The following is a 13,000-nucleotide window of genomic DNA, read 5'->3' on the forward strand; positions in this document are numbered from 1 at the left end:
GAATAATGACACTTTTATGATAAAAAGATAACAGTGAACCATTACGTTTCCACTCAAACCAGAATTAAGAATTGTCGGCAGCTAGAAGTGCAGAAATAATTGTTTGGGTGGGTCAGCTTAAGGGGTTGATGTGACTCATACAGGAGATTCAGGGTTTTGTTTGGGAAAGGCAGATTGAGGGCTTCACCTTGGCTGTAGGTGCAGACCTGGAAACTCTGTATAATACATAAATCATTGTAGTATTCAGCATGCATTGTTACCAATCTTTATTCAAGTGTAGGAAACAAAAATATTAATTAATATGAAAAAAGAAACAGAAAACTCTTTTATTTTTATTTTTTTTTTATGCAATGGTGTAGAATTTGTTTTTTACTGGTTAGCTGATATGAGTGCCGAGAATTTCTTGCATTGTGTTTATTACATTCTATATAAAGTTTATGTGTATGTCAAGCCAAAACGTATTTGCTAGTTTTGTATAGAGTGGGGAAGGTTAGATAGAACCCCTGTTGGGTTTTTGTTATTTTTGGGACTAAAAAACAAGTTTTGGCTGGGCATACACATACCTGTAAATTGTATTTCTTCACTTTATGTTGAGTTATAATGCCCCTTTCATAAATTGAATAGTAAATCTGTTTCTGACCCAATAACGAGATGTTCTGTGTACTCAAGGTCCAAGGAAAAGAGACATGACGCTGTGGATATCAATTGCTGTGCTGTCTGTTATCATTTGTCTCACAATGATTTGGACAATGGCATTGAAAGGATGCAGGTAAGTCTTTTAGTGGTAGAATGTGAGGTTATGGAAAAACTAAAATTTATTTATAGCCAAATCATTGTTTTTTGGGGATAGTGCAGGGCATTGATCTCCAAACTGCTGCCTGAGGGCCAAATGCAGCCTTGTGCGTGCTTTTATCCAGCTCTTGGGGCACTATTCCTCTCACTGATATGATGCCTATTGCTCTCACTGACACCAATGATAGGGCACTATTGTTTTCACTAAAATCAATGATGAGGTACTATTCCTCCCACTGACACCAATGATGGGACACTAGTCATCCCACTGACATCAACAAAGTGGCACTATTCCTTCCACTGATACCAATGATGAGGCACTATTCCTTCCACTGATACCAGTGATGGGGCACTACTCATCCCACTGACACCAACGATGGGGCACTATTCCTCCCACTGATACCAATGATGAGGCACTATTCCTTCCACTGATACCAATGATGTGGCACTATTCCCTCCACTGATACCAATGATGTGGCACTATTCCTGCCACTGACACCAATGATGGGGCACTATTCCTCCCACTGACACCAATGATGGGGCACTATTCCTCCCACTGATACCAATGATGGGACACTATTCCTTCCACTGATACCAATGATGGGGCACTATTCCTCCCACTAAAACCAATGATGGGGCACTATTCCTCCCACTGATACCAACAATGATGGGGCACTATTCCTCCCACTGATACCAATGATGGGGCACTATTGCTTCCATTGACACGAATGATGGGGCACTATTCCTCCCACTAATACAAATAATGGGGCACTATTCCTCCCACTAACACCAATGATGGGGTACAATTGCTTCCATTGATACCAATGATGGGGCACTATTCCTCCCACTAACACAAATGATGGGGCACTCTTGCCTCCACTAATATGAGTGATGGGGCATTATTCCTTCCACTGACACCAATGATAGGGCACTATTCCTCTCACTGACACCAACTATGGGGCACTCTTCCCTCCACTGATACCAATGATGGGGCATTATTCCTCAAACTGATACCAATGATGGGGCACTATTCCCTCCACTGATACCAATGATGGGACACTCTTCCCTCCACTGATACCAATGATGGGGCACTATTCCTCCCACTGATACCAATGATAGGGCACTCTTACTTCCACTGATACCTATGATGGGGCACTATTCCTTCTACTGATACCAATGATGGAGCATTATTCCCTCCACTGATACCAATGATGGGGCATTATTCCCTCCACTGAAACATATTATGGGGCACCATTGCTTCCATTGATACGAATGATGGGGCACTATTCCTCCCACTAATACAAATGATGGGGCACTCTTGCTTCCACTAATATGAATGATGGGGCACTATTCCTTCCACTGACACCAATGATACGGCACAATTCCTCTCACTAACACCAACTATGGGGCACTATTCCCTCCACTGATACCAATGATGGGGCACTATTCCTCCCACTGATACCAATGATGGATAACTATTACTTCCACTGACACCAACGATGGGGCACTATTCCTCCCACTGATTTCAATGATGGGAAACTATTGCTTCCACTGACATCAATGATGGGGCACTATTCCTTCAACTAACACCAGTGATGGGGCACTATTCCTTCCACTGACACCAGTGATGGGGCACTATTCCTCCCACTGATACCAATGATGGATAACTATTACTTCCACTGACACCAACGATGGGGCACTATTCCTCCCACTGATTTCAATGATGGGAAACTATTGCTTCCACTGACATCAATGATGGGGCACTATTCCTTCAACTAACACCAGTGATGGGGCACTATTCCTTCCACTGACACCAGTGATGGGGCACTATTCCTTACACTGGTATCAATGATGGGGCACTATTCCTTCCACTGACACCAGTGATGGGGCACTATTCCTTACACTGATACCAATGATGGGCACTAATATTTCCCCTAATACTAAAGATGGGGCATTGTTTACTCCCACTGATGCCAGGACATTCTCTACTCCCACTGGTCATGGTCCGACCCTCCCCCCCAAAGTCTGAAGAGGATTTCTCCAAAGTGAAAAAGGTTTGGAGTCCAAAGCTAGGTACACATTTTTCAATGCGGGAGTGCAGGTAAAAGTGCACTCGTTCTCGCAATGCACAAAAATCCCTTTTGCAAACACACAGTGGTGCCAGGAAATTCTTAATGGCGTCCCAACACACCTAACATGGTAACAAATTTGAATTTTCCATAATTTTCGTTTGGGACTGTGGTCACCAATGGTGCTGATGATTATAGGAAATAAATACTTTCTGATGATCTTCAGCAACATCAAGTGGCCATAATGCAGCACTTTCCATGGCTATGCAACTTTTTTTTTAAATAGATATACCCCTATGTGTGTACTTATAGAGAGGATGAGCACTGAAGGTTCAGTAAGAAAGAGTGATGCTAGCAAAAACAGGTAGCAATAAAGTATTTTAAGTCACACTAAACAATATTCTTATTCTGAAAAAATAATCCATACATACCATATTGGCTCTGTAATCTGTTTTTCATGAAATTATTTCTTACTGTGTTTTTCTGCCTCCCTATACAAAGGGGAGCTCCTGAGCCTCTTCTTTTTCCCCTCACTTCCATTTGTTTGGAACTAGCAGTACATATCAGTTGCAGTCATGTGCACTGCAGTACAAATCCCACAGTCCATAGTAAGAGACGGTCTCTACATTTCAGCATACAGTAGTACCATGGAGAACAAATGTAGTCACTCCCTAATGAGAGGTCAGATAACAGCAACAAAAAAATGGAGATTTGGAGGAGGTGAGAGCAATAGAAGGGGCTTTTCGAGTTAAGAATACATACCTTGCTAAAAATTACTACTTTACTAAAAATGTACAATGTGTAGAGAAGTAGAGTGAAACAGAAGGTTCATTTTAGGATTTCTTTTTTTTTTTGCTGGAAATGGAAATCCTGTTTTCTTGACACTCTCCCAGGACTTCTATGAAATTATTATTATTATACAGTATTTATATAGCGCCAAAAGGTTTGCTCAGCGCTGTACATTATAGTGGGGGACAGCACATGAGACAATACAGTAACAAAACAATACACGAGGGGTTCGAGGGCCCTGCTCCTTGGAGCTTACAATCTAGGAGACTCATGAAGGTGGTTTGGATGAGAGAAATATTTTTTATACAGGTTATTTCTATGTAATGCTATGGAATTTCAGTGGAAAGTGGCTGCATTGATGGCACCAGCACTGCTTACATACAGTGTTGGTGTCCTTGGTTCTCAGTCCCGGTTCACACTAGTGGGGTGCAGGAAATGCTGCAATCCCTGTGCATTCCCTGCACCGCACTGCAAACGCAATGTGTTTTTTACAATCTGCTGTGGTTGTCAATGCAAAGTTAACAAAACCCAAAAGCAGGTGGCAAAAGCAGTGCATTCGCCTGAATTGGATCGCATGATGCAATTCAGACACTATTTTGGTGTGGATGCGGTGCAATTTGAGCCGTTCAAAATAAATGGCTCAAATCGCACTTCACAGAATTGCATGTGAATTGCACAGGAATGTGGTGCGATTCCTGTACGGTTCACAGTGTGGACTTAGGCTAATGAAACTCTCACCTAGGAATGTTTAGATTCTTTCCATGTTAAGTGGGTTTCCTCTGTGCTAGTGGTTGTCAAGTCAACTATTGAGCTAAAGGGGGCCTCAAATGCTGTCCCTGATGACACCCAAGGGCCACATATAATGTTCAAGATATGTAATGCTTGAGAGGACAGTCAGAAACTGCAGATCTAATAGAGGAAATGAGGGTCAGAGAGCGTGGACAGGATAAATTTTTTGCTGGAGATATGCTGCAGAAGACAGTACACAACTAGGAACATGTTACATGAAACTAGTAGAAATCAATTACCCTAATCCATGTTCCCACTACAGACTGTTGAGGTCTGAGGGCCATACATCATACACCAAAGGGTCGCATGCAGCCCTCGGGGATAGTCCACTTTCTGAGCATTGGGGAGGGGAGCGCCAGCTGCTGGAGAGGAAACTCCATACAAACATGGTTTGTTGTGGAGCACAGAACCCTGACCTCAGTCATACTGGACACCTTTGGGGTGAATTGGAACACTGATTTTGAGCCAAGTCTTTTCCATCTAGCATTAGTATCTAACTTTAAAGATGCTCTTTTAACTGAATTGCTACCAATTTAAACAGACCCACTCCAAAATTTTGAGGAAAGCCTTCCTTGATGAGTGGAAGCTGTTATAGCTCCAAAGAGGTATAGTCCATGGTTTCAGAATAGGATACCCAACAAGCTCATATAGGTGAGATGGTCAGGTGTGCACTGACTTTTGGCCACGTAATAATGAATGTCAGCTCTGTACAAATAGTGAATCATTTTTAAATAGATCAGAGGTACTGCAATTTTGGTTGATCAGGTTGGTTTGTTAGATTTTCTTTTCATTTTTCTTTTCTGCCATTTTTTCTTCTAGTTGGATGTCCTGTATATGTCCTCCTGTTCCTGGACCAAAAATAATGGGATTTGATACCCAGCTCCTCAAGGTAACTGTTCTTTCTTTCTTAAATTCGCTTATTTGGGAATAACTTCTAGGATGTGTATCTTATGATTAAGTGCTTGTAGAAATTAAAATTCATCATTTACAGTGGCAATGGAAATAAAGTAGTTTTGTAGATTATAGTGTAGCCTGCTTTGTTCTAGTCTTTGCTCCATTCTCCCATTTGCTTCAGTTTGGTCTTTGCACCATTCTGGCCCTCCCTGTCCTCTGGTTCCTGCTTGCTTCTGGCTTCACTTTATTCTAGCAGTGGGTGTGTAACCAATGCTTTAGCCTAGTATCTCTCCTCTGACCCTTGCCTGGTGGATTAGTTTCTCTTAGCAAACAGTAGAACTGTGTCCAGGCAATGGACATTTCCAATATTTATATATTCTTAACATCCTGGATTGGGGCGTTGCTTCTCCTGAACTCTGTTACATACTACTGATCGCTGCACTCTGCATTACTTACTCCTGACCCTGCACTCAGCATTACATACTACTAATCTCTGAACTTTGCATTACATACTTCTGACCCCTGAACTCTGTTACTACTGACACCTAAACTCTGTGTTTCTACTGACCCCCTGAACTCTTAAAACCTTTCTTTGTTTAATGAGGCCTTGCTAAGTTGTCTGCTTAAGAGAAAAACAAAATCTGGGGATCTGTGATCTCTTTCATGTTGTTCAGGTAGATCTCCATCTCTTCAGGGTTTCCTACCTTTGATTTATGCTGTGCACCCAAAAGTATGTGGACACCACTCACGTTCAGGTGTTTCCAAAGAAGGGTACTGTTATTGCTACAGCATACAAAGACATTTAGACAACCATGCTCATCTTTCTGGTTGCAGTTTGGGGATGGACTTTTTCTGTATGACTGTGCCCCGTGCAAAAAGCCAGGTCTATAAAGATAGTTTGACATGTTTTGTGTGGAAAAACTCAAAGCCCTGGCCCCAAATCTACTGAACATTTTTGGGATTATCTGGAATGCCAGTCATGAACCAGGTCTTCTCCTCCAAATTCAGTCCATGATATCACCAATGCTCCTTTAGCAGAATGGGCACAAATTCCCACAGACAAACTCCAAAACCTTGTAGAAAGCCTTCCCGGAAGAGTGGACAGTGTTTTCGTTTCTAGGGGGAAGGCAACTGCATGTTAATGCCCATGGTTGTGGAACTGAATGTCCAACAAGCGCATATAGGTATGATGGTCAGGTGTCCACAAACATTTGGCTATATGGCATAGATTATTTAAATTAATATAACAGATTGTTCAAGTATTTTACAACCAGATTGTAACATATATGGCTATAACTTGCTCTGAGTATTAGAAATAGAAAGAGAAGTAACATACAGCTATGCTCAAAAGTTTGCATACACTGGCAGAAATAGGGACATGTTGGAATTGATATTAAAAATATGACTGGTCATGCCAAAATATGTATTTTTTAAGGATAGTGATCATATGAAGCCATTTTTATCAAATAGTTGTTTGGCTCCTTTTTAAATCATAATGATAACAAAAATCACCCAAATGGCCCGGATCAAAAGTTTCCCTCCCCTGGAATGTTTGGCCTTGGTACAGACACACAAGGTGACACACACGAGTTAAAATGGCAATTGCAGGTTAAGTTTAAACATCTGTGGCTTTTTAGATTGCAGTTAGTGTTTGTTTATAAATCAGCAATGAGTTTGTTAGCTCTCATGTGGATGCACTGAGCAAGCTAGATACCGAGCCATGGGGAGCAAAAAAGAACTGTCAAAAGACCTGTGTAACAAGGTACTGGAACTTTATAAAGATGAAAAAGGATATAAAAAATATCCAAAGCCTTGAATATGCCAGAGAGTACTGTTTAATCACTTATTAAGTGGAAAGTTTTGAGATCTCTTGATACCAAGACAAGGTCAGGTAGACCTAGAAAGATTGCAGCCACAATTGCCAGAAGAGTTGTTCAGGATACAAAGAAAAACCGACTGAAAGAAATACAGGCTGCTCTGGAAAAAGACGGTGTGTTTTTTTCAATGAGCACAATACAACGATACTTAAAAAAAAATTAGCTGCATGGTCGAGTTGCCAGAACGAAGCCTTTACTGCACCAATGCCACAAAAAACCCCGGTTACAATATGCCCAACAACACCTTGACACACCTCACAGCTTCTGGCACACTGTAATCTGGAGTGACAAGACCAAAATAGAGCTTTACGGTCACAATCATAAGCACTGTTTGAACAGGGGTCATCAAGGCCTATAGCGACAAGAATTCCACCCCCACTGTGAAGCATGGTGGTGGCTCACTGATATTTTGGGGGTATGTGAGCTCTAAAGGCACAGGGAATCTTGCAAAAATTGATGGCAAGATGAATGCAACATGTTATCAGAAAATACTGGCAGACAATTTGCATTCTTCTACACAAAAGCTGTGCATTGGACGCTGTTGGACTTTCCAGCATAACAATGAACCTAGGCACAAGACAAGTTGACACTCCAGTGGTTACAGCACAAAAAGGTGATGGTTCTGGAGTGGCCATCACAGTCTCCTGACCTTAATATCATCAAGCCACTCTGGGAAGATGTTAAGCATGCGTTCATGCAAGACAACCAAAGACTTCATGACCTGGAGGCATTTTGCCAAGATGAATGCCACCTGCAAGAATTCGGGGCTTCATAGATAACTCTTACTACTCTTACAAAAGACTGAATGCTGTCATTGATGCTAACGGGGGCAGTACACATAAGAAATAAACGAAATGTGTTTTGCCTGCTCACTCACATACATATTACCAATTCTCCAATGGCAAACATTTGAGCACAACTGCATGTCATTTTGTAACCTTTCACCACTATTTTATGGTACATGTAGACAGTACTATTAACCAGATATAGGTTGTCATTGGATATACATTTCAATGAACTGGTATATTGCATTGACGTATTTTGTTACAGTAATTACATGAGAAATATTTTATTCTACTAAAACCACTTTTTATAGTGTTCTCCGCACAAGTATAAAATTACTTCACCTACTTTACCTTCTGTGGGTTGACTCTTTGTTGCCAGCAGTGCAGAGGGCTGTTTAAGGTCTTGTTCTTCTCAATCTGTTCTAAACTTTAGATGGAACCCCAACCTAATTATTTTCTCAGTTTTGGATAGAGTGGGTATGGTTAAAACCTTTGTTACATTTTCCGTGCTATCAATGAGAATTGTCCGCACCTCCTGTTTGTGAGACAAAACGATAAGTGAAAAAAAAAATCCCGATTGGGAAACCAAACAGGGTTATACAACTTTACCCCATATCCAAAAAAAAAAAAAGGAAACCTCTACTTCTTGCATTTTGCATTAGCTTGTTGATTAAACCTGATTTGTGACTTAATGTTTAAGGACCCTAATGGCAGTTTTCCTACCAGTCACTCTTTCTTTGGGAACCTGGGCGTTATACAGCTAAAAGTTCCCAAACTTTAACAGCAAATTCCTGATTATGCCAAGTTTTTTTCAAGCAACACAAAAGTGCTGGTTTGAATTTTTTATGCTAAATGAAGCTATAACATGATGTATCTAGGAGCAGTTTCTTATTTGTGGTCCAAATGAAGAACTATTTTGTATGGTATCAAAGAATATCCATTCTTATGGGGTGTACCATCATCCCTGAACCATGGAAGGTTATAATCAGAGAAATGTCTATAAGCACTCTGAGGTGGGTGCCACCTAATATTACAATTGGAACCTGTGGAATTGCATATGGGTATAACATTAAACAAACTTAGGAGAGCAGGGCATATGGATCAGTGTAAGATTTCATATAGACCTCATTTATTGATGATGAATCTTGTGTTGCTGGTTAAACTATAGTTGGTTATGCCCACAGTTCTCCTGTATAGACTCCTTTGTCACAGACTATATTGGGTATAAGTATCTGATTCCTGTTGACATCTCTGTGATCCAATTTGAAACTAATTCATCTAACATCCTCAGTCACAACCATACAAAAAAAATTACAGAACGAGGAGATTTATGGTTCACTCTTCCACAATTGGTTGAAGAATAATTGATGCCAGATATTGATTTTGTGGTGTTTAGATATACTGTATATCTACCATAAATAATATCAAAGTGAAGTGAACCTTGTTCATGACACACTTCAATATGTAGTCCTTCCATCAAGTACTCTAACAACAGTGTAACATATTTGGTTACAGCTTTGAGATATATATGTGTGTGTATATATATATATATATATATATATATATATATATATATATATATATGTCTATGTATGTATGTGTATTGGAGGACCTAAGTGGTTTTTGTATACAGTGATATGTAGTTCTTTGCCAGCCAGTGGTGGAACTACCAGGGTCGTAAAGGTCCCACTTGTGACTGGGCCCTGGAGGTCCGCCACCGTGGGGTCTCCAAGAGCCAGCACTGTGGCTCCATAGCAGGGTTGCTGGCTGCAGGGCTCTGGGCTGAGAGTGTCTCTCTCACACAGCCCAGAGCCAGAGCAGACAGTTTTCCCCTTCAGCAGACAGGAGAGGAGAGAGAGAGCTGGATGTGCTCCTCCTCCTCCCAACCTCTCCTCCTTTGTCTGCCCCGACCACACTGTAATGCCTGGCAGTGCTGTGCCTCAGAGAAGGGGATGTGTGGGCATAAAGTTTGAAGCCCAGCAACCAGATGAGGAAAGGTGCCGACTACCGATGCCTGAGTGAGCGAGCTCACCATCCTTCCACCGTGAGTGAATCTACCCCCTCCCTCCCTTCGCTCCTGCCTCCCAGTGAGTATACTAATGTAAGAAGGATGCAGATGTAAAGGGTGCTCTATGATGTAAAGGGGGCTTTGGTGAGAGATCCCCTTACATCAGAGTTCCCCTTTATATCAGAGTCTACAGCATTCCCCCTTACATCACAGCCCCCCCATAAAATCAGGGTTCCCCTTTACAGTCCAGAGTCCACAGAGATCCACTTTACAGTGCAAGTTCTGTGGGCTCTAATGTAAGGGGGGTTTGCAGACTCGAATGTAGGTGGCGTTCTGCTGACTCTGATGTGAGGGGGACTTTGCAGATGCTGATGTAACGGGCATTCTGCAAACTCTGATGTATGGGATGTTTTGCGGACTCTGATGTAAGGAGCGCTCTGCAACTTCTGATGTAGGGAGGCTTTGTGGACTCTGCTGTAAGGGGAGCTTTTTGGACTCTTTATGTAGAGGGGATTTTTGGACTCTGATGTAAAGGTCACTCTACAGACTCTGATTTAAGGGGGGCTCTGCAGACTCTGATGTAACTGTTGCTCTGGTCACCCTGATTAGAGAGGAATGCTGAGAATTCTAATATAAGTGGGGTCTCTGGTTACCAGAGACCCTCTTATATCACAGTTCCCCTTTACATCAGAGACTTGACTCAGAATTCCCTCCTTACATCAGAGTTCTCACCCTTAAATTAGAGTCCTTAGTGTTCTCACATCAGAGTCTGCAGAATTGCTCCATGCAGTGTAAGGGAGCTCTGTGAGTTCAGATGTCAGGGGAACTCTGCGGATTCAGATGTAAAGGGGAACTCTGCAGGTTCAGATGTAAAGGGGAAACTGCGCAGTCAGATGTGAGGGAAACTTCGTATATTCAGAATTTAAAGGGGGATCTCTGTGGACTCTGTGATTAAATCCATATGATTAGCAATGTTATTTAATCCAAAAGATGAAAAAGAGAGGAAGGCGCCTCAAAGTGCAGTATTGACAATTTATTAAGTAAACAATGGAAAATTTGCACTTACAAGATAAATGGTTAAAAAGACTCATCATGTGGTAATTTGATGCACAGGCACATCCTGGACTCTACTTCCTGATCCTATAGACATAGTTTGCTGCTGGACGGCTGGATGTCCCACCTGGATCCAATTACCACAGGATGAGTCTTTTAAATCGTTTATCTTGTAAGTGCAAATTTTCCATTGTTTACTAAATAAATTATCAATACTTCACTTAGAGGCGCCTTCCTCTCTTTTTCTTGTTACTGTATTAGAGCCTTGCTTCTACTCTAAGAAGAGCTGCCTCAGTGTTACTGCTCCCATCCATCCATCCCTGATATCCATCTGGCACCTTTATCTTACAGCTACAGAGGCTGGGCTCCAACAAGCGCGCCCTGTATAATATACATTTAATGTTATTTAATCCCACTGTTGTATACTTAATAAAAAAAAAAAGGTTTGTCATGCACCGCTAAAGTGTTCGGGATTGGCTTGAAGAAATGTCCCTGATTTGGGACCATAATAGAGGGCCCCGTGATGAAAATAAAGGGCCCTGGGATCCATGGGAAGGGCCCCAGGCTCAGAGGGAAGGGGGTCAGGGGGGCTATTCATGGTTTTTGCATCGTGGCCCTGAAGATTCTAGTTATGCCTCTAGTGCCAGCCACAATACAGAGTTTGTTCTAACAATGCTTTTAAAGACAATTGTAATTAAAATATGGATTTTTTGTATTGGTATGTGTCTATAACGATATCACAGTACCTTTCAAAAGTCCCCAAAAAATGTTTCTTTGGTATTGTTTTCAATCAGCAACCTCTACTGCTGACTTGTAGAGTCACCTTTTGAATCAGTGTAAAATTACAGGTTCTAAAGCCGTAAAAAGACATTGCTTACCTGCTGCGACAGGTCTGTGCATGATCACAAAATGGTAGCTATTTAAATAATGAAGCAATGACCATTATCTGGCTATACTAATCTTTATCAAGCCTTACCACAAGTCCCCTAGTGCATTCTGTCATCATTTTATTAACATTGACTGCTCAAACCATGAAGCACTCGTTGGCTGTATTTGATACTCCTAACCATGAATAGTTTCAAAAAGTCCTTTAAGTGAGATGATCATTTGTACCAAGTGCTTCTCAGTACACATCCAAAAATTCACCCCAACAGTCTCTTTAGTGAGTTCTAGTAGGTGAAGCCCAAGACAAGGGTTCATTCTTATATTTTAACTACTGAGAGGTTGCAGAAGGAACTTGCCCCTATATGAGATGGTGAATTCATTTTACACTTGCCCGGAGAACCACTTTCACTTGAGTTTTCTTGTCCTGCCAAAACGTAAGGCAACAAAAACCCTTCTGGCCCTAAAGAAGGCCTGAGGAAATGGTGACATAACCTGAAACCCAGCACTAGGCCTTACTCTGATTTGCTCCTTTATAAACCAATCAAAAGCAGGAATGGCAATCCAGAGCAGAACATTTCCATTATAAGGGAATTTTGTTTGCTCTCTGCACACACAGCTCAGGTCGGGCCACTATGAAAGATATAGTCATGGCAGCTACAAGGATACCGATGTAGAATTCATGTGTAAGTATGTGCTAACTGCTTATTTCTTTCCAAGGTACTGTGTAATCCAATGACTCCTAGGGCTTGTGTGCACTGGCATGTTGTCTAGTATATTGCTTTAAATTATTGGTTATTGATTCTTAAAAGGGAACTCCTAATAAACAGAAATGGGTAGTTGAAACATGTAGTTTTAACTGCTGTAATACTTGTAATTCCACCTAAGCAATCATGTGATTCACACATCAGTGCCAGGTCAATTCTGAATATGACCATCCATATTGAAATTCCCATCTGCCAAAAATAAGTAGGCCTGCCTGATCGGATACAAATTGAATGATTTGATCAGGTATGCTAACATAGTTTTAGTGACTCTAAAAATGATTGTACAATTAGGTTG

The 13,000-nt window shown here is 41.3% G+C and overlaps 1 protein-coding gene across 1 annotated transcript in view; it reads left to right on the forward strand.

The window, feature by feature from the left end:
* Nucleotides 1-13,000, forward strand: part of PRLR (prolactin receptor) — a 96,606-nt gene that overhangs the window by 69,187 nt on the left and 14,419 nt on the right. The window contains exons 7-8 of the mRNA XM_089689434.1: nucleotides 670-769; nucleotides 5,259-5,328. Coding sequence (XP_089545560.1) covers nucleotides 670-769; nucleotides 5,259-5,328 — 170 coding nt within the window. The remainder of the gene's footprint in view (nucleotides 1-669; nucleotides 770-5,258; nucleotides 5,329-13,000) is intronic.

Source organism: Staurois parvus, unplaced genomic scaffold (genome assembly GCF_062004578.1).
Source record: "Staurois parvus isolate SC_StPar_1 unplaced genomic scaffold, SC_StPar_1.0 ptg000475l, whole genome shotgun sequence".
NCBI lineage: Eukaryota > Metazoa > Chordata > Amphibia > Anura > Ranidae > Staurois > Staurois parvus.